The sequence below is a fragment of the Ranitomeya variabilis genome, chromosome 3 (genome assembly GCF_051348905.1).
Source record: "Ranitomeya variabilis isolate aRanVar5 chromosome 3, aRanVar5.hap1, whole genome shotgun sequence".
Lineage (NCBI taxonomy): Eukaryota > Metazoa > Chordata > Amphibia > Anura > Dendrobatidae > Ranitomeya > Ranitomeya variabilis.
The window spans coordinates 200,213,604-200,233,669 of NC_135234.1; the positions used below are offsets into that span (position 1 = coordinate 200,213,604).

At 46.7% G+C, this 20,066-nt stretch overlaps 1 protein-coding gene across 1 annotated transcript in view; it reads left to right on the plus strand.

The window, feature by feature from the left end:
- Positions 1-20,066, plus strand: part of LOC143817644 (synaptonemal complex protein 1-like) — a 307,299-nt gene that overhangs the window by 191,311 nt on the left and 95,922 nt on the right. The window contains exon 8 of the mRNA XM_077299137.1: positions 486-578. Within this exon, the coding sequence (XP_077155252.1) occupies positions 486-578 (93 nt within the window). The remainder of the gene's footprint in view (positions 1-485; positions 579-20,066) is intronic.

The window sequence follows — 20,066 nt, forward strand, 5'->3', positions numbered from 1 at the left end:
TCAGGCAGATGTAATACAATTGGAACGTTATCCTTTTCACTGCCTAAACATCTCCACTGTACAAAAGCAAAGAAAAAAAAAAGAAAGGAAAACGTAGGGTCAACAAATAAGGAAAGGCTGAAGGTGTTAATTTATATAGTCCAAAGAATAGACACGCTCTTAATTTTCACCTGCCATTTTTTTCCACTTTTCTTATGTGCCATAAAATCAGATCATAATGTAATCTTCTAGAACATATGTTGCTTAATTCACGATTGTTCCATATCTACTTCACTGCCCTAAACTTCAAGGCAATCTGAAATTAACCTCTTCACTTCCTTACACCCTTTTTATAACATATATGAACAGTATATATGCATACAGTTTACATAGTCTCAACTCAATGTAAGCTTTTACTATTGCTTGGTAAATATGCAATAGTCGAGTAGTCATAAATAGATGTTTATGTTGGGAAACGCATTTTCTTTCTATATTTTGTCTTCTAGCATCAGTATGATAAACTTCTTGAAGAAAAGGATACAGAACTAGGTGGACTCAGAGCAAGAGAACAAGAAGTGGCTGCTGCCAGAGTGTTACTGGTAAGAAAAGCTGCATTTACTTTTGTACCTTGATCAGTACAAGGCCTCTTTCATTTGTCCGTGTTGAACATACGTGCATGTGGACAGAACACTTATTATAATCTATAGTCTGTTATTTACAGATCTGTGTTTTTTCACAGATCCATGTCCGGTTTTATGTAGCATGTATATAAAGCATGTATTTAACCCCTTCCTGATTGGGAGATTTTATGGTTTTGCACTTTTGTTTTTTTTCCTCTTTTATTCCAAGAGCCATACCTTTTTTATTTCTATCTACATAGCTGTCTGAGGGCTTCTTTTTTCAGGACAAGTTGTACCTTTGAATGACACCATCCATTTTACCATGTACTGGAAAGCAGGAAATAAAGTCCAAGTGTGGCAAAATAGTGAAAAAAACAGCAATCCTGCATTCTTTTTAAAATTTTCAATGCTCATTTTATGAAAATGACCTGGCAGGTCAGTACAATTACGGTGATACCAAACACAGTTGAAACCAGAAGTTTACATACACTGTATAAAAGACACATATGTTTTTCTCAATATCTGACAAGAAATCAGAATAAAACTTTCTTGTTTTAGGTCAATTAGGATTACCATAATTATTAATATTTGCCAAATGCCAGTGGAGCGCCCCCAAGGGCAGTGGGGTACTCGGTACCGGGTCCTTCGGTTCACGGGGGGATGTCACGGTGGCTGACCCGGTCCGTGGCCCGTGGGACGTCCGAGTTAAAGGGAAAGGTCTTTAAAGGGATAATGTTCGTGACGCCACCTGTGATGTTCGGTTAGGGTGACCGACGCTGCTTTAAGGGGTCCACTGGGGTGATGTTATGGCAGCTAGATGGTATACCTTCCCACAGGTGAAGTATATCCCCAGGGCTTCCCGGTGTGTGGATGGTGGATGATGAGAGGCGCAGTGAAGAACGAGGACACAAGGTTGCAGTCTCTTTACCTTTTACTGAAGGCTTCAGCATCCGCAGTCCAGGGCACCAGACCACAGGGCAGGCAGAGTCCGGCCGGTTTGGAGGCAAATCCAGAGTCCCCTTGTCCAGGTAGAAATCAGTAGCCTTCCTCTAGCGCTGTGGTGTTGTAGTACCTTACTGCTAAGCCTCTCATAAGGTCCTCACAACTGTTGAAGATGTTACAGATGTTATGTCTCTCTCTGTCCCCCAGATGGATAGGACAAACCCGTATGACGGTGGCTTGAGGTGTTTTACAGGGACTCTATCATGCCCCAGCCTCTGAGAGTTGCCACTGTGCCTCCTGGTTATAGGTGGGACAGGTAATGTGGAAATAGGTGTCCTGCCAGTCTCTGAAGTAAAGCATAGAGATCCTTACTCCCTCGGTATTCTGGCCACCGGATTTCTGCGACTCAGAAGGAGGCAGCCTGCTCCTGACTGGTCTCCCTCTGATATCCTCTCCTTTGCTCTGACTTGCTTTACGCTTGCTGCAATATGTTCTGCTTTCTATCCGTCTGTTTCCTAGGAGCTGCAGCACTTTAGGCTACACGGCTCCTATGCTTCTTTTCCCTCTGTCTCCCTGACCGGAACTGAACCCTTTCCCTCCAGATCAGGATGTTCTTATAGGGGAGTTCACCTTAAACTGGCTTAGAACTCCCCCTTCTGGTCTGTAGTGTGAACATGTTGCATGCATTGTGTTACCTGACAAGGAGTTCTCATTCATTGCCTCCAAACGTAGCATCACTCTCCTTGAGAGGAAAGCAATACCACTGTGCCGCACTTCCCCCCCCCCCCCCCTGTTAAATCCAGTACTCCCGGACTGGGAAAAGAAAACAACAATTTACAAGTTAAATAATGCAAACATTTTGAAAAACACCTTTAAAAAACATTTGAGCAATTATAAAACTTTGGCTTCCCTTTATGGGAGGTGAGGACACTTGAACGTTGCATTAACAAATTTATAAGAGTATATCTGTTATTGTCTTTGGTCAGATGAAGCAAAGAAAGGCTCTACCCACGCCAGCAAGGTGGGCAGAACCAGGGTGCACCTGCACCTTGGAGGTGCCAAACTATTTACAAGGAAAGTCTTTGGGTAAGCATTGTCCATTACCGCAATGTCCATTTTTAAACCTGTAACAAAGATAAGGAAGCAATTCAAACATGTAACAGCAATTATTGACATTTTTAATCCCTGTAACGAGCTGGGATTTGACCTTTGGTACTACGAGTAGACCTACGTAGTTCCTGATCTAACATGCCCGCTGTTACTGTACTGGACCCAATAGTGTGTGTGCTATCTGTAGGCCTGTATTGTGTAGGTAAATTGGGCAAGAGTCTGGGTCTTCTTAGACTCACCATAGGTCTGACAGATTCACCAATAGCAGAAGGTGGATTCTCTGGTTCCACTGCTGGGGTGACATTTGCTGCTTGAACCTGTTGGTGCAGAGTCTCTTCTGGTTCAGGATGGTCTGCAATTACATTTTGTTCTGGTATTTCTAGCTGGGGAAAAGTTATGACAGGTATCACGATGGCCTGATGTACTTGAGTCCAAGACTGGGGAAAATCTCCAAGAACATTGTGTATCATCTTCTCTTCCATAGGTGGAGATGTTCCTGGATCGGTTTCTCTGTTCCTCAATTTATCAGGGCATTTCTTGAGATGGTCTCTGGATACTGCCGTCGAAGTTTCTCCTCCATCTTTGCTGATAAGACAGACTTTAGTATTGTCAAATTTGGACGGTAAGATGGTATATGCTTCTGCTTCCCACTGATCAAGTTTGTTCATTCTCCTTTTATGCTTTAACACTTGTTCACCTGGTGACAAGGGAATTGCAGGAGCACGTTGGTTATAGTCTCTCTCTTGTTTTTGTCTGGCTTGAGATAGACTCTTTCTACACACTCTTGTACTTGGCGGTACTTTCGCTGTCTTTCTGTATCCCAATCCACATCTGGTGAGGCATTTTCTGGGGTTAGGACTCCCATGTCTAGATCAATAGGTAGTTTGCTGGATCTTCTTCTCATCAGGTATGCTGGAGTACAGTTGGTGGAATTCACTGGAATGTGGTTGTACAAATCTACCAAGTCTGGCAACTTTTCTGACCATAAGTTCCTTTTCTGTATAGGTAAGGTCTTCAGTAGGTCAATCACTACTTGGTTCATCTTCTCACACATTCCATTGGTTTGTGGGTGGTATGGTGTTGTTCTGATCTTTTTGCATCCATACAGGTTGCAGAATTCTTGAAACATTTCCGCTTCAAAGGCTGGACCTTGATCAGTAAGTACCTTCTCAGGATACCCATGTGGTCTACAGAAGTGCTGTTGGAAGGCCTTGGCTGCTGTTCTTGCCGTCAGATCCTTGACAGGTACAACTGCCAGGAATCTGGAGTAATGATCCACGATGGTCAGAGCATAAACATAGCCTGATCGGTTGAGCGTTAGCTTCACGTGGTCTAAGGCCACCAGTTCAAGTGGCTGTTTGGTGACTATGGGCTGTAGGGGAGCCCTCTGGCTGTCACGGTCCTTTCTGCGCAGGCTACATGGGCCACACTCTTGGCACCACTTTTCAATGTTTTTTCTCATGCCAACCCAGTAGAACCTTCCATGAAGTAGACTGTCCAACTTCTTCCATCCGAAGTGTCCTGCTCCACCGTGGTACGCTTCCAGAACCATTGGCACATCTTGTCTCGGAACCACTATCTGCCAAACTAACTCACGAGGGCATGGGTCAATGTTTCTCCGGCACAGCTTACCATCATAGATAAATAGTTTACCTTTCTCCTTCCACAGTTGTTGTGTCTCTTGTGGATCATCCAGACCAGGGCGTGCACCTGCCTGCGTCAGGAGTTCTTTCACCAAACGGACCACGGGGTCACTGTCCTGGGTCTCTGCTAGTGTTGAGCGATACCGTCCGATACTTGAAAGTATCGGTATCGGAAAGTATCGGCCGATACCGGCAAAGTATCGGATCTGATCCGATACCGATACCCGATACCAATACAAGTCAATGGGACTCAAGTATCGGAAGGTATCCCTGATGGTTCCCAGGGTCTGAAGGAGAGGAAACTCTCCTTCAGGCCCTGGGATCCATATTAATGTGTAAAATAAAGAATTAAAATAAAAAATATTGATATACTCACCTCTCCGACGCAGCCTGGACCTTACCGCTGGTAACCGGCAGCCTTCTTTGCTTAAAATGAGCGCGTTCAGGGCCTTCCATGACGTCACGGCTTCTGATTGGTCGCGGCCGCCCATGTGACCGCCACGCGACCAATCACAAGCCGTGACGTAATTCTCAGGTCCTAAATTCCTAATTCTAGGAATTTAGGACCTGAGAATTACGTCACGGCTTGTGATTGGTTGCGTGGTGGTCACATGGGCGGCTGCGACCAATCACAAGCCGTGACGTCATCTAAGGCCCTGAACGCGCTCATTCTTAGGAAGGAAGGCTGCCGGAAAGAAGCCGAGGGTGAGTATATTCCTATTAGGTATATACTCACCCTCGGACGCGCCCTGCTTCTTTCCGGCAGCCTTCCTTCTTAAGAATGAGCGCGTTCAGGGCCTTAGATGACGTCACGGCTTGTGATTGGTCGCGGCCGCCCATGTGACCGCTCACGCGACCAATCACAAGCCGTGACGTCATCCCTCAGGTCCTAAATTTCTAGAAGGGAATTTAGGACCTGAGGGATGACGTCGCGGCTTGTGATTGGTCGCGTGGCGGTCACATGAGCGGCACGCGACCAATCAGAAGCCGTGACGTCATGGAAGGTGCTGAACGTGCTCATTTTAAACAAAGAAGGCTGCCGGTTACCAGCGGTGATGTCCAGGGGCCTCCGGACAGGTGAGTATATCAATATTTTTTATTTTAATTCTTTATTTTACACATTCATATGGATCCCAGGGCCTGAAGGAGAGTTTCCTCTCCTTCAGACCCTGGGAACCATACACTGGAAACTTCCGATTCCGATTCCACAAAAGTATCGGATCTTGGTATCGGAATTCCGATACCGCAAGTATTGGCCGATACCCGATACTTGCGGTATCGGAATGCTCAACACTAGTCTCTGCCCATCCATGGTGGGGCAGGGGATTCAGCGTGGCTTCTGGCTTGTTTCTGTGCCTGTTCCTCACATGATGAGTATACTGAGTTGCCTTGGGGCGATGGAAAGCTGGCAATTCTATTTCTCCAAGTGTTTCTGAATCTTCTCCCATCTCTGGCAAGGTGGGCATTCTGGACAATGCATCGGCATTCACATTCTTGTGCCCTGTGCGGTACTTGATGGTGAAATCATAATTGGACAACCGGGCCATCCACCGTTGCTCCAGGGCACCAAGTTTTGCTGTATCCAAGTGTGTCAGTGGATTGTTATCCGTGAAGACGGTGAATCTTGCTGAGGCCAAGTAGTGCTTGAATCTCTCCGTCACTGCCCAGACGATGGCGAGGAACTCCAGCTTAAAGGAACTGTAGTTTTCAGGGTTCCTTTCAGTGGGACAAAGTTTCCTGCTGGCGTAAGCGATTACCCTTTCTTTGCCTTTCTGTACCTGGGGCAACACGGCTCCTAGACCCATGTTGCTGGCATCCGTGTACAGCACAAATGGTTGGTCATATTCAGGGTAAGCCAATACCTCATCTCGCGTCATAGCCAACTTCAAATGAGTGAAGGATCTCTCCAGTCCGTCATCCCAGTCAAATGGGGTATTCTTACCCTTGGTTTTCTTGGATTGGCCCACTAACAGGTCTTGTAGTGGCGCGGCTTTCTTGGTGAAGTCTACCAACCCGAGGAACTGTTGGACTTTATGAAGGTTGCTGGGCTTCGGCCAGTCTCTGATCACAGTGACCTTGTCAGGGTCTGGGACCACTCCTTCAGCACTCACTACATGGCCCAGGTACTGCACTTTGGGCTTTAACAGATGGCATTTGGATGGTTTTACCTTTAGGCCAAAGTTGGACAGGGCTTCGAACACCTCTGCCAGGTGCTTCAGGTGGTCCTCATAAGTCTTGGAGAAGACGATGACATCGTCCAGATACAGCAAGACAGTTTCAAAATTCTTATGTCCAAGACAGCACTCCATCATCCTCTGAAACGTTCCTGGGGCGTTGCACAGTCCGAACGGCATGTAGTTGAATTCACAGAGACCCATCGGTGTGGTGACTGCCTCTGCTACGGGAACCTGCCAGTATCAACTGGTGAGATCCAAGGTAGAGAAGTAGTTAGCAGATTTTAAAGCAGCTAATGACTCTTCTATTCTAGACAAAGGGTATGCATCCTTGTGTGTAATGCGGTTTATCTGCCTATAATCTACACACATCCTCATCATGCCATCTTTCTTTCAGACAAGGACTAATGGAGCTGCCCAGGGGCTACAACTGTCTATAACCACCTCAGCCTCCTTCATCTCTCGCAACATGTCCTTGGCACACTGACAATGAGCTGGAGGTATAGGACGGATGATCTCCCGTGGGGATATGATGTTGAATCCCTTTTACCTGCCCAAAATCTAGGGGGTGCTTGCTGAATACCCGCTCATACTCATGGACCACCCTGTAAGCCCCTTGTTTTTGGTGTGATGGTGTAGAGTCAGTGCCTACGTGTAATTTCTGACACCAATCTTCCATTTGTCCGGCAGAGCCATTGTCCTCCGCCTGGTTGGATGGGACCAAGGGTTCTGTTGCCTGTATCACATTATTATCAACAGTAAACAGTTTGGCAAGTGTGGCATATTTGGTTAGGTGGACCTATTTCAATCCACAGTTAAGGCCTTTTCCTGGCATCCTCCCCTTGCAGACTTCAACCTCCCCTCTGGCTGTCAGAATTGTGGGCCTACTATCCGAATACACAGGTTCTACCAGGGCCTGGTAGTCTTTACCTCTGAGGCCTATTGCTGCCCAACACCATATTAACATTTCACTCATGGGAGGTATTGCAATGGGGATTGAATCACTCACTGTGGCACGGCCAATTTCTCCACCAGATAGTTCTACCTGCTGTCTCTGTACCAGAGCTCTGATTTCTTTCTGCAGGACACGTCGTTCACTGGAACCAGCAGTTTCGGGCCACCTGTTGTAATAAGACAATAACCTCTGCAAGACAATTTTCTATGACATTAGTACCAATGGTCATCATAGGGTTACATTCACGGCAATCAATATCAACAACCACTATCCCTTGGGATTTCAACTCTACCCGCCCCACTTTAATGGTGACCTTTTTGTATCCCACTTGTGGTAAGGGCTGGCCGTTACTGGCTACTATGGTGAAATCATCATCAGGGCCACGAGTAATGTCTGTGTCAGCCCAATAATGTTTATAAAGGATGTAAGGCATAGTTGTCACCTGAGAACCGATGTCCAACAGAGCGTTCATGGGGATACCGTCGATCACAATGGGGAGAACAGGTCATCCTCCAACGTACTTGGCTCTCTAGTTTTGTGGGCCTGGTCGTCCTAGTCCTGGGGATTGGCCCTCTGCCCCAGGGGTCGCTCGTTTAAATGACAGTACCTTGCAATGTGGCCTGCCTGATTGCAGCGGCAGCAGATGGGTCGTCCATCCTGTTGATAACGATCGTCGTCTCTTCCTCTGGTCGGCGGGATCCTCTTCTGTCGTCGCCAGGGAACATTCTCTGGTCTGGAAGCCAGCTTGATCTTCTCCTTGGGGGCCTCCTGTAGGGACTGCATGGTCCAGGCTAGCACAGTAAAGTTCTTGGTCAGCTCCTGCAGCTGTGGAGGCGTGGTCCTGCGGGACAATCATCTTCAAAGATCTGGGCAACGGCCTCAGCAGGGAGTTGAGGATCTGGCGCCACCTTCTGGTGGTACGTGAGGTCTTGACACCTAGGGGGTACTGCACGACTGGGCTGCTGTTCCTGTAGCACCTGGATGGCCTTGTCTTTGAATTGCGCAAAGGCTAGGTCCGGATTTTGCATGGCCAGGAGGTTCAGTTGGGCCCTTTGATTATTACACAGGAGTCCCTCAATGAACCGCTCTTTTAAGAGTTTGTCTTCATCTTGCACTCTGTTAGGATCAACCTGCCTGATTGCCCGCAGTGCTTCCTGGAAATTAAGGGCATAGTCCCATAGGCTATCCTGCGGCCTCTGCTTAGACCCATAAAACTTCAACTTGATTTCTGTAGCGGTGCGGGTGTCAAAGGTGGTTTTAAGCTTAGCAAAGATCTGCTGCACAGTCCCTTTATCCGCAGCTGGCCAGGATTTCACCTCCCTCAGGGCCACTCCAAACAGTTGGCCCGATACAGTGTGAACTTTCTGATGCTCTGTCAGGGGATAAACTTCAAGCAAGCTGCAGAGTCTTTCTTTAAAGTGAGCTAACGTATGCGATTCTCCAGAATATTGCGGGAGCCAAGCTGCTCCAGGTATGTACGGCATGGAGAGGGGCATGATGGACGCTGTAGCTGGGGCGGTGCCTGGCTGGCTGATGGGAGTGGCGGGCTCTGCAGGGCCTGGCGGCAGTACGAGGCCTGCGGCTGCGTCTATCGCGGGTCCTGGGGGTGCCATTAGGTCTACGGCTGAGACCGCCACCAACTCCCCTCCCGGGTTTGACATTGTTCTTCCCCCTCGCTAACCTGGCGGAAGTCGGGGCTCCTCTCCGGAATCAGCAGCGGTTCCTCCGGTGTTCCGCTCGGCTTTTTGCAGCGTCTCTTCTTTCGGCTCAGCTGCATGACGTCTTCACTTCCGGCATTCCAGGCGGCAGCGCGGCACCCATTCTTCCTGCTTTACGCTCTTTTTGGCTAGCTCCACCCACGAAAGTACGTCTCCTCCCCCTTGCGCTCCTCGCGGCGCGGCAATGGCAGATTTTGGAGGCAATGCGCAATGCTCGGTCTTTTAGCACAAATCACGGTTAGGCACACATGACCCGATTTTCAGGCTTTAGTAGATCCTGTTCGTGACACCAAAAGGTTGGAGCACCCCCAAGGGCAGTGGAGTACTCTGTACCGGGTCCTTCGGTTCACGGGGGGATGTCACGGTTGCTGACCCGGTCCATGGCCCGTGGGACGTCTGAGATAAAGGGAAAGGTATTTAAAGGTATAATGTTCATGAGTGATTCCACCTGTGGTGTTCGGTGAGGGTGACCGACGCTGCTTTAAGGGGTCCACTGGGGTGATGTTATGGCAGCTAGATGCTATACCTTCCCACAGGTGAAGTATATCCCCAGGGCTAACCCGGGGTGTGGATGGTGGATGGTGAGAGGTGCAGGGAAGAATGAGGACACAAGGTTGCAGTCTCTTTACCTTTTACTGAAGGCTTCAGCATCCACAGTCCAGGGCACCAGACCACAGGGCAGGCTGGTTTGGAGGCAAATCCAGAGTCCCCTTGTCCAGGTAGAAATCAGTAGCCTTCCTCTAGCGCTGTGGTGTTGTAGTACCTTACTGCTAAGCCTCTCATAAGGTCCTCACAACTTTTGAAGATGTTACAGATGTTATGTCACTCTCTGTCCCCCAGATGGATAGGACAAACCCGTATGACCGGTGGCTTGAGGTGTTTTACTGGGACTCTATCATGCCCCAGCCTCTGAGAGTTGCCACTGTGCCTCCTGGGTATAGGTCGGGCAGGCAACATGGAAATAGCTGTCCTGCCGGTCTCTGAAGTAAAGCATAGAGATCCTTACTCCCTCGGTATTCCGGCCACCGGATTTCTGCGCCTCAGAAGGAGGCAGCCTGCTCCTGACTGGTCTCCCTCTGATAATCTCTCCTTTTGTCACGGAGAGACTATAACCCGGGCCCCTGCAATTTCCCTAAGACTAGGGAAATACTGACTGGCCCTCTACCTGAAGTTTACACTGATGGTGTGCATGTTCAGGCCTCGAACCTCACTCTGCCTCCTGATACAACCCTGAGCTGGAAACCTTCGCCCTCCACCCAGTGAATGCTATACACCAGTACCCACAGTTAGCACAGACAAGGATAAAGGAAAATATACATCACGCTGCAGGCACTCAGGAATACACTATAAATGTGCAGAGCAAAATAAACACAAATATAGGAAGGAGTAAATAAGACAAGGGAAAATACACCACCAGCAACGATACTTTAACGACCAGCTCTCCACTCCAGACCGAGATAACAAATGCGCAAGACAGAAGCTATAATCAGCGACACCCAGTGATCAGGAGAACTATAAAAAGGCAATGGGCATGGCCCAGTCTCCAATCCGAGGATCAGGTAAATTAACCCCGGAACAGCTAGACAAAATCTAGCCGACGCCAATGAGCAAATAGTGGTCAAAAGCGGAACTACCGCTGTCTGTCGGATGACCTGGTCTGAACAGCGTCCGACATGACACCTTTGCTCTGACTTCCTTTACACTTGCTGCAATATGTTCTGCTTTCTATCCGTCTGTTTCCTAGGAGCTGAAGCACTTTAGGCTACACGGCTCCTATGCTTCCTTTCCCTCTGTCTCCCTGACCGGAACTGAACCCTTTCCCTCCAGATCAGGATGTTCTTATAGGGGAGTTCATCTTAAACAGGCTTAGAGCTCCCCCTTCTGGTCTGGAGTGTGAACATGTTGCATGCATTGTGTTACCTGACAAAGAGTTCTCCTTCATTGCCTCCAAACGTAGCATCACTCTCCTTGAAAGGAAAGCAATACCACTGCGACGACTGTAAGGAGGTTGCTTTCCCTGCTCCTTACCTGGAACCACTTAGCCAGACAGCTGGGTTGTCGGGGGGAAGACTTTCTGCCCTGGACAGAGGAGACCATGTGACTGCTGGGGGCAGAGAGGAAGAGAGGGGGTTGTGGTCAGAAAAGAGCGGGAGAGCATAGCGCGAGAGACAGAGGGGACAGCACGCCAGACAGAGAGCAGGCTGCAGCGCCACACTCCCCGAAAGAGAGTGCTCCCCGTGAGGGCACTGAGGCTGAGATACCAGCCGTAGTGGAGGCTGGATGTGAGAGTGTGGACTTGGAAGCCTCCATAGTCAGAGAAGATGTATCCCCTGACAGTGACATGAGCGCGCAGTCCCGGTGACCGCAGTGACAAGCCAGAACCCCTGAGTGTGACAAGTAAACTGCTTGGTGTGTGTGTAGCATTGCTGCTGCAGAAAGCCTGCCAGCCTGATATACAGAGACTCACAGCAGAGTGGCTGAGTTACTTCCTGCTTTCAGGTTCACTGGAAGAAAAGACAACCCTGGAGTCTCCAGTTCTCAGGACACAGAGGAGAGAATTCAGGATCTCAAGCGCTGCTGGTGACTGTACCCACGTTGGAATTAGGACCCTCCAGTCAGGACCTCCCTGGACTGAAAAGTTACAAGAACACTCATTAACCCTTTTGATTCCACTTAACTGTTTACTGTTTGATTTATCCTTATTAACCCCCTGTTTACTCCCTGCGGGGAGAATCTTACTCCTGTTAATAAATTCCCCTCAACAGATGAAAGCGCCCTCCAGACAGACGCAGACGTTAGTGCTGGGCGTGCAGACGGGTGGGACACCTGGCCAGAGATTGCCCTACCTGAGAAAAGCGGTGGCCGAGATCCGTTCACCCCTCTGAAGGTCCTGCTAACTGGAGGGAACGTTGCCCCTGGACGGAATGGTACAGCAAGAAGAGAAGAGTTAAACCTACAGCCAGTCAGTACCACAATGTCGACTCCAAGGAGAGGTGGAGAAGGCGTCGAGCATCTCTGGTGAAATGACTGCGCTGTCCCGACGTGTGAAGGCGAGCCTGGTGGAACTCCAGCTTGGGTCTGAAGGTTCTGTCTGTGAGACAGCCCGGAGGGAAGAAAGGGACGTCCACTCGAGAAGACCACCTATGTGCTTTACTACCTTGCCCAGCACGAGTTCCCGAAGAAGGAGAGAAAGTGCCAAGTGGTCCTGCGGCACTCGTTTTCGAAGCCCTCGTCGATGAGAAAGAGGAACCACTAATATCATCCCCTGAGGTGAAGAGTGTGCTTGCTGTCAGCTCACAGGATCCTGATCGAACAGAGGAAATGGAACAGCTGTGTGAGACAGGGAGTGTGCCTGAGAAGCCCTGTGGAGTGATGCCCGCAGAACCCGGCACAGATGACGAAGAGTCCGACCTGCATGATCTTAATTCATCTGACTCTAGTTTTGACAAGAATGCTTCTGTCAAAGGGAGGGGGAGCTATGGAGAAGAATTGCCTGTACTTAGCCCCCAGACTGAGGAGCCAGAGCAAGAAGCCCCTACACAAACATCTGCTATCGGCAAGGCCAGGAAGAAGAAGAAGAAGAAGAAAAAGAAGAGGACAGCAGTTGTTGACGAAGCAGAGAAAGCATATCTCAGCCTGACTGATGAACAGCTCCTAGACCATTTAGTTTGGCAGTATTTGCAAGAAGAAAGGCAGAAGGAGATGCGAGAATTGCAGGTATCTGACTCCCCTCAAAAGAACAAAGAGAAGCACGACGAGTCCTCGTCCGTGGAATGGCAAGCTTCAAGAGAGGGGGAATGTAAGGAGGTTGCTTTCCCTGCTCCTTACCTGGAACCACTTAGCCAGACAGCTGGGTTGTCGGGGGGAAGACTTTCTGCCCTGGACAGAGGAGACCATGTGACTGCTGGGGGCAGAGAGGAAGAGAGGGGGTTGTGGTCAGAAAAGAGCGGGAGAGTATAGCGCGAGAGACAGAGGGGACAGCACGCCAGACAGAGAGCAGGCTGCAGCGCCACACTCCCCGAAAGAGAGTGCTCCCCGTGAGGGCACTGAGGCTGAGATACCAGCCGTAGTGGAGGCTGGATGTGAGAGTGTGGACTTGGAAGCCTCCGTAATCAGAGAAGATGTATCCCCTGACAGTGACATGAGAGCGCAGCCCCGGTGACCGCAGTGACAAGCCAGAACCCCTGAGTGTGACAAGTAAACTGCTCGGTGTGTGTGTGTGTAGCATTGCTGCTGCAGAAAGCCTGACAGCCTTTTATACAGAGACTCACAGCAGAGTGGCTGAGTTACTTCCTGCTTTTGGCTTCACTGGAAGAAAAGACAACCCCGGAGTCTCCAGTTCTCAGGACACAGAGGAGAGACTTCAGGATCTCAACCGCTGCTGGTGACTGTACCCACGTTGGAATTAGGACCCTCCAGTCAGGACCTCCCTGGACTGATAAGTTACAAGAACACTCATTAACCCTTTTGATTCCGCTTAACTGTTTACTGTTTGATTTATCCTTATTAACCCCCTGTTTACTCCCTGCGAGGAGAATCTTACTCCTGTTAATAAATTCCCCTCAACAGTTGGTCTGTCTGTTCCGTGGTGACATACTAAACCCTGCACTCTATTACACGACCAGGACCCTGGGGCACCGCTCCAGAATAATGAGAGAGAAAATGTTTTGAGGCATTTAATTAGTGACACACCTGTGGATGTATTTTAGTGCACACCTGAAACACACTGCTTCTTTGTCTAGTATCATGGGAAAGTCTTAAGTAATAATCCAAGATATCAGGAAGAGAATTGTGGACTGTCACAAGTCTGGCTCGTCCTTGGATACAATTTCAAGATACCTAAATGTGCCTCATTCATCTGTGCAAACAATTATACTCATGTACAAACAAGATGGGAATGTCCAGCTATCATATCGCTCAGGAAAAAGACGGGTTCTGTGTCCCAAAGATGAACATGCTTTGGTCAGACATGCATATCAACCAGAGGACAAAAGCAAAAGACCCTGTGAAGATGATGGCGGAAGCTGGTAAGATTGTGTCAATATCCACAGTGAAACGAATATTGTATCAACATAGGCTGAAAGGCCGCTCTGCCAGAAAAAGCCATTATTTAAAAAGAAACATAAAAAAAGGCAGATTAATGTTTGCAAATGTACAAAGAAACAAAGACCTTAATTTTTGGAGACATGTCCTGTGGTCTGTTGAAACTAAAATTGAACTTTCTGGGCATAATGACAATCGTTACGTTTGGAGGAAAAAGGGAGAAGATTAGAAGCCTAAGGCCATGTGCACACGTTCAGGATTGTTAGCGTTTTTTTCGCGTTTTTTCGCTATAAAAACGTGATAAAAACGCGAAAAAAAACGCTTACATAAGCCTCCTATTATTTACAGGGTATTCCGCATTTTTGGTGCAAATGTTGCGATTTTTTCCGCGAAAAAATCGCATAGCGGAAAAAAAAGCAACATGTTCATTAAAAATGCGGAATTGCAGGGATTCCGCACACCTAGGGGTCCATTGATCTGCTTACTTCCCGCACGGGGCTGTGCACACCATGCGGGAAGTAAGCAGATTATATGCGGTTGGTACCCAGGGTGGAGGAGAGGAGACTCTCCTCCACGCACTGGGCACCATATAAGTGGTCAAAAAATAAGAAATAAAATAATAAACAGTCCTATACTCACCCTCGATGTCTTGCCGCCTCCTCGCACGCTGCCGTTCGGTTTCTGTACCTGGTGTGCGCTGAAGGACCTCGCCGAATGACGTCACTGTCCTGTGATTGGTCGTGAGCGGTCATGTGACCGCTCACGTGACCGTGACGTCACGGGAGGTCCTGTGCGCACAGACCAGCTATACGGAACGGACGCCGGTGAGATGTCTGGGTGAGTATAAGCATTTTTTTATTTTTTTTATTATTTTTAAACATTCTATCTTTTACTATAGATGCTGCATAGGCTGCATCTATAGTAAAAAGTTGGTCACACTTGTCAAACGCTATGTTTGACAAGTGTGACCAACCTGTCAGTCAGTTTTCCAAGCGATGCTACAGATCGCAGGGAAAACTTTAGCATTCTGCAAGCTAATTACGCTTGCAGAATGCTAAAAAAACGCGAAAAAAACGGAAAAAAAACGCAAAAAAAAAAATGCGGATTTCTTGCAGAAAATTTCCGGTTTTCTTCAGGAATTTTCTGCAAGAAATCCGCAACGTGTGCACATACCCTAAGAATGCCATCCCAACTGTGAAACACTGGAGTGGCCGCATCATGTTGAGGGGTTGTTTTGTTGCAGGAGGGACTGATGCACTTTACAAAATAGATGGCATCATGAGAAAAGAAGATTATTGGGCAATACTGAAGCAACATCTTAACCCCTTTACCCCCAAGAGTGGTTTGCACGTTAATGACAGGGACAATTTTTACAATTCTGACCACTGTTTCTTTATGAGGTTATAACTCTGGAACGCTTCAACGGATCCTAATGATTCTGACATTGTTTTCTCGTGACGTACTGTACTTCATGATCGTGGTAAAATTTCTTTGCTATTACCTGCGTTTACTTGTGAAAAAATGGAAATTTGGCGAAAATTTTGAAAATTTCACAATTTTCCAACTTTGAATTTTTATGCCCTTAAATCACAGAGATATGTCACACAAAATACTTAATAAGTAACATTTCCCACATGTCTACCTTACATCAGCTCAATTTTGGAACCAACATTTTTTTTTGTTAGGCAGTTATAAGGGTTAAAAGTTGACCAGCAATTTCTCATTTTTGCAACACCATTTTTTTTAGGGACCTCTTCACATTTGAAGTCACTTTGAGGGGTATATATGATAGAAAATAACCAAGTGTGACACCATTCTAAAAACTGCACCTCTCAAGGTACTCAAAACCACATTCAGGAAGTTTATTAACCTTTTAGGTGTTTCACAGGAATTTTTGGAATGTTTAAAAAAAAATGAAAATTTAACTTTTTGCCACAAGAAAATTAATTCAGCTCCAATTTGTTTTATTTTACCAAAGGTAACAGGAGAAATTGGACCCCAAAAGTTATAGTCCAATTTGTCCTGAGTATGCTGATACCCCATATGTGGGGGGGAACCACTGTTTGGGCGCATGGCAGAGCTCGGAAGAGAAGCAGCACCATTTGACTTTTCAATGCAAAATTAACTGGAATTGAGATGGGACGCCATGTCGCGTTTGGAGAGCCCCTGATGTGCCTAAACATTGAAACCCCCCACAAGTGACACAATTTTGGAAAGTAGACCCCCTAAGGAACTTATCTGGATGTGTGGTGAGCACTTTGACCCACCAAGTGCTTCACAGAAGTTTATAATGTAGAGCCGTAAAAATAAAAAATCATAATTTTTCACAAAAATTATATTTTCGCCCCCATTTTTTTATTTTCCCAAGGGTAAAAGAAGAAACTGGACCCCAAAAGTTGTTAAGCAATTTGTCCTGAGTACGCTGAAAACCATATGTGGGGGGGAACCACTGTTTGGGCGCATGGCAGAGCTCGGAAGAGAAGGAGCACCATTTGACTTCAATGCAAAATTGACTGGAATTGAGATGGGTCGCCATGTCGCGTTTGGAGAGCCCCTGATGTGTCTAAACATTGAAACCCACCACAAGTGACAACATTTTGGAAAGAAGACCCCCTAAGGAACTTATCTAGATGTGTTGTGAAAACTTTGAACTTCTAAGTGTTTCACTACAGTTTATAACGCAGAGCCGTGAAAATAAAAAAAAAAAAATTTCCACACAAAATTATTTTTTAGCCCCCAGTTTTGTGTTTTCCCAAGGGTAACAGGAGAAATTGGACCCCAAAAGTTGTTGTCCAATTTGTCCTGAGTACGCTGATACCCCATATGTGGGGGGAACCACCGTTTGGGCGCATGGCAGAGCTCAGAGGGGAAGGCGCGCCGTTTGGAATGCAGACTTAGATGGATTGGTCTGCCGGTGTCACGTTGCATTTGCAGAGCCCCTGATGTACCTAAATAGTAGAAACCCCCACAAGTAACCCCTTATTGGATACTAGACCCCCCAAGGAACTTATCTAGATGTGTTGAGAACTTTGCACCCCAAGCGTTTCACTACAGTTTATAACACAGAGCCATGAAAATAAAAAATCCTTTTTTTTTTTCCACAAAAATTATTTTTTTAGCCCCGGTTTTGTATTTTCCCAAGGGTAACAGGAGAAATTTGTCCCCAAAAATTGTTGTCCAATTTGTCCTGAGTACGCTGATACCCCAAATGTAGGGGTAAACCCCTGTTTGGGCGCACGGGAGAGCTCGGAAGGGAAGGAGCACTGTTTTACTTTTTCAACGCAGAATTGGCTGGAATTGAGATCGGACGCCATGTCGCGTTTGGAGATCCCCTGATGTGCCTAAACAGTGGAAACCCCCCAATTATAACTGAAACCCTAACCAAAACACACCCCTAACCCTAATCCCAACCATAACCCTAACCGTAAATGTAATCCAAACCCTTACTTTAGCCCCAACCCTAATCCTAACTTTAGCCCCAACCCTAACATTAACTTTAGCCCCAACCCTAACTTTAGCCCCAACCCTAACTTTAGCCCCAACACGAACCCTAACTTTAGCCCCAGCCCTAACCCTAATGGGAAAATGGAAATAAATACATTTTTTAAAATGTTATTATTTTTCCCTAACTAAGGGGGTGATGAAGGGGGGTTTGATTTACTTTTATAGCATTTTTGGGGGCGGATTTTAATGATTGGCAGCCGTCACAAACTAAAAGACGCTTTTTATTGCAAAAAATAGTTTTTGCGTCTCCATATTTTGAGAGCTATAATTTTTCCATATTTTGGTTCACAGAGTCATGTGAGGTCCTGTTTTTTGAGGGACGAGTTGACGTTTTTATTGATACTATTTTCGGGCACGTGACATTTTTTGATCGCTTTTTATTTCGATTTTTGTGAGGTAGAATGAACAAAAAACAGCTATTCATGAATTTCTTTTGGGGGGGGCGCTTATACCGTTCCACGTTTGGTAAAATTGATAAAGCATTTTTATTCTTCGGGTCAGTACGATTACAGCGATACCTCATTTATATCATTTTTTTATGTTTTGGCGCTTTTATACGATAAAAACTATTTTCTATAAAAAATAATTATTTTGCATCGCTTTATTCTGACGACTATAACTTTTTTATTTTTTTGTTGATGATGCTGTATAGCAGCTTGTTTTTTGTGGGACAAGATGACATTTTCAGCGGTACCATGGTTATTTATATCCGTGTTTTTGATCGGGTGTTATTCCACTTTTTGTTTGGCAGTATGATAATAAAGCGTTGTTTTTTGTCTCTTTTTTTTTATGGTGTTCACTGACGGGGTCAACGAGTGGGACAGTTTTATAGGTCAGGTCGTTACGGACTCGGCGATACTAAATATGTGTACTTTTATTGTTTTTTTTAATTTAGATAAAGAAATGTACATTGGAACAATATTTTTTTTTTCTTTAGTTAGGATTTTTTTTAACTTTTTTACTTTGTCCCAGGGGGGGACATGACTGTATAGGGTCAGATCACTGATCTGACACTTTGCTGTGCACTATGTCAGATCAGCGATCACACAGGCACAGCAGGAGGCTTCCTGGCACCTGCTCTGAGCAGGCGCTTGGAAGCCACTTCCCTGCAGGACCCAGAAGGCTCCCCGCGGCCATTTTGGATCCAGGCCTGCAGGGAGGAGGAGGTAGGAGACCCTCGGAGCAATGCGATCACATTGTCAGGGAAGCACGCAGGGAGCCCCCTCCCTGCGCGATGCTTCCCTGTTGCCGCCGGAACGCTGCAATCATCTTTGATCGCAGTGTGACGGGGGTTAATGTGCCAGGAGCGGTCCGTGTCCACTCCTGGCACATAGTGCCGGATGTCAGCTGCGATAGTCAGCTGACACCCGGCCGATCATCTGACCCCCCCCGTGAGCGCGGCTGATCGGTGATTGCGTACTATCCCGTCAGTGGTCATACGGGCCCATACCACCTCGACGAGATAGTACGTCATTTGTTAGAAAGGGGTTAAGACATCAGCCAGGAATTTAAATGGCCATGTCTTCCAAATGGACAATAACCGGAAGCATACTGCCAAAATGGTAACAAAGTGGCTTAAGGATAACAAAATCAATGTTTTGAAGTGGCCATCACAAAGCCCTGATTTCAGTCCTGTTGAAAATTTATGGGCAAAGCTGAAAATACAGATGCGAGCAAGGTGACCTACAAACCTGGATCAGTTTTGTCAGGAGCAATGGGCCCAAATTCCTACCAACTATTGTGAGATGCTTGTGGAAGGATATCCCAAATGTTTGATCCAAGTCATTCAGTTTAAGGACAATGGTACCAAATACTAATGAAGTGTATGTAAACTTTTGACTTCGCAGTAAGTAATAAAAATGCCTTAAAACATTCTCTCTCTTATTATTCTGGCATAATCCTAATTGACCTAAAACCGGAAAGGATTATTCTGATTTCATGTCAGATATTGAGAAAAACATGCTCTTTCATCATATGCGTGGCTGCTGAACCCCTGATGAACCCCCGTCATCCCCAATCGGGGGGAAACGCGTTGGGCATTACTTGGGGACTTTTTAAAAAGACATTGATCGCCTTATTTATCATACTATCTTTACATCTGGGTTTTGTGGATAACAAGATGGGACACCACAGCAAATAGATGAGTACAGATTTGAGATGTTGCATTGTTTCTTCAGTTAAAAAGACGATTGTGTCTTTCCATCATATGTTGTTGTTTTTTGTGCTGTGGTATTTTGCATTTAATTGATGTCTTTGTATCTGGAAAACCTGTATATGGCTACTATTATTGAAACAATTTCTTATAGACTTGTCACATCCTGTGATGGTATAACAGACGCTGATTAGCGCATGGTTTATTACCTTATCCCTGTATTTGG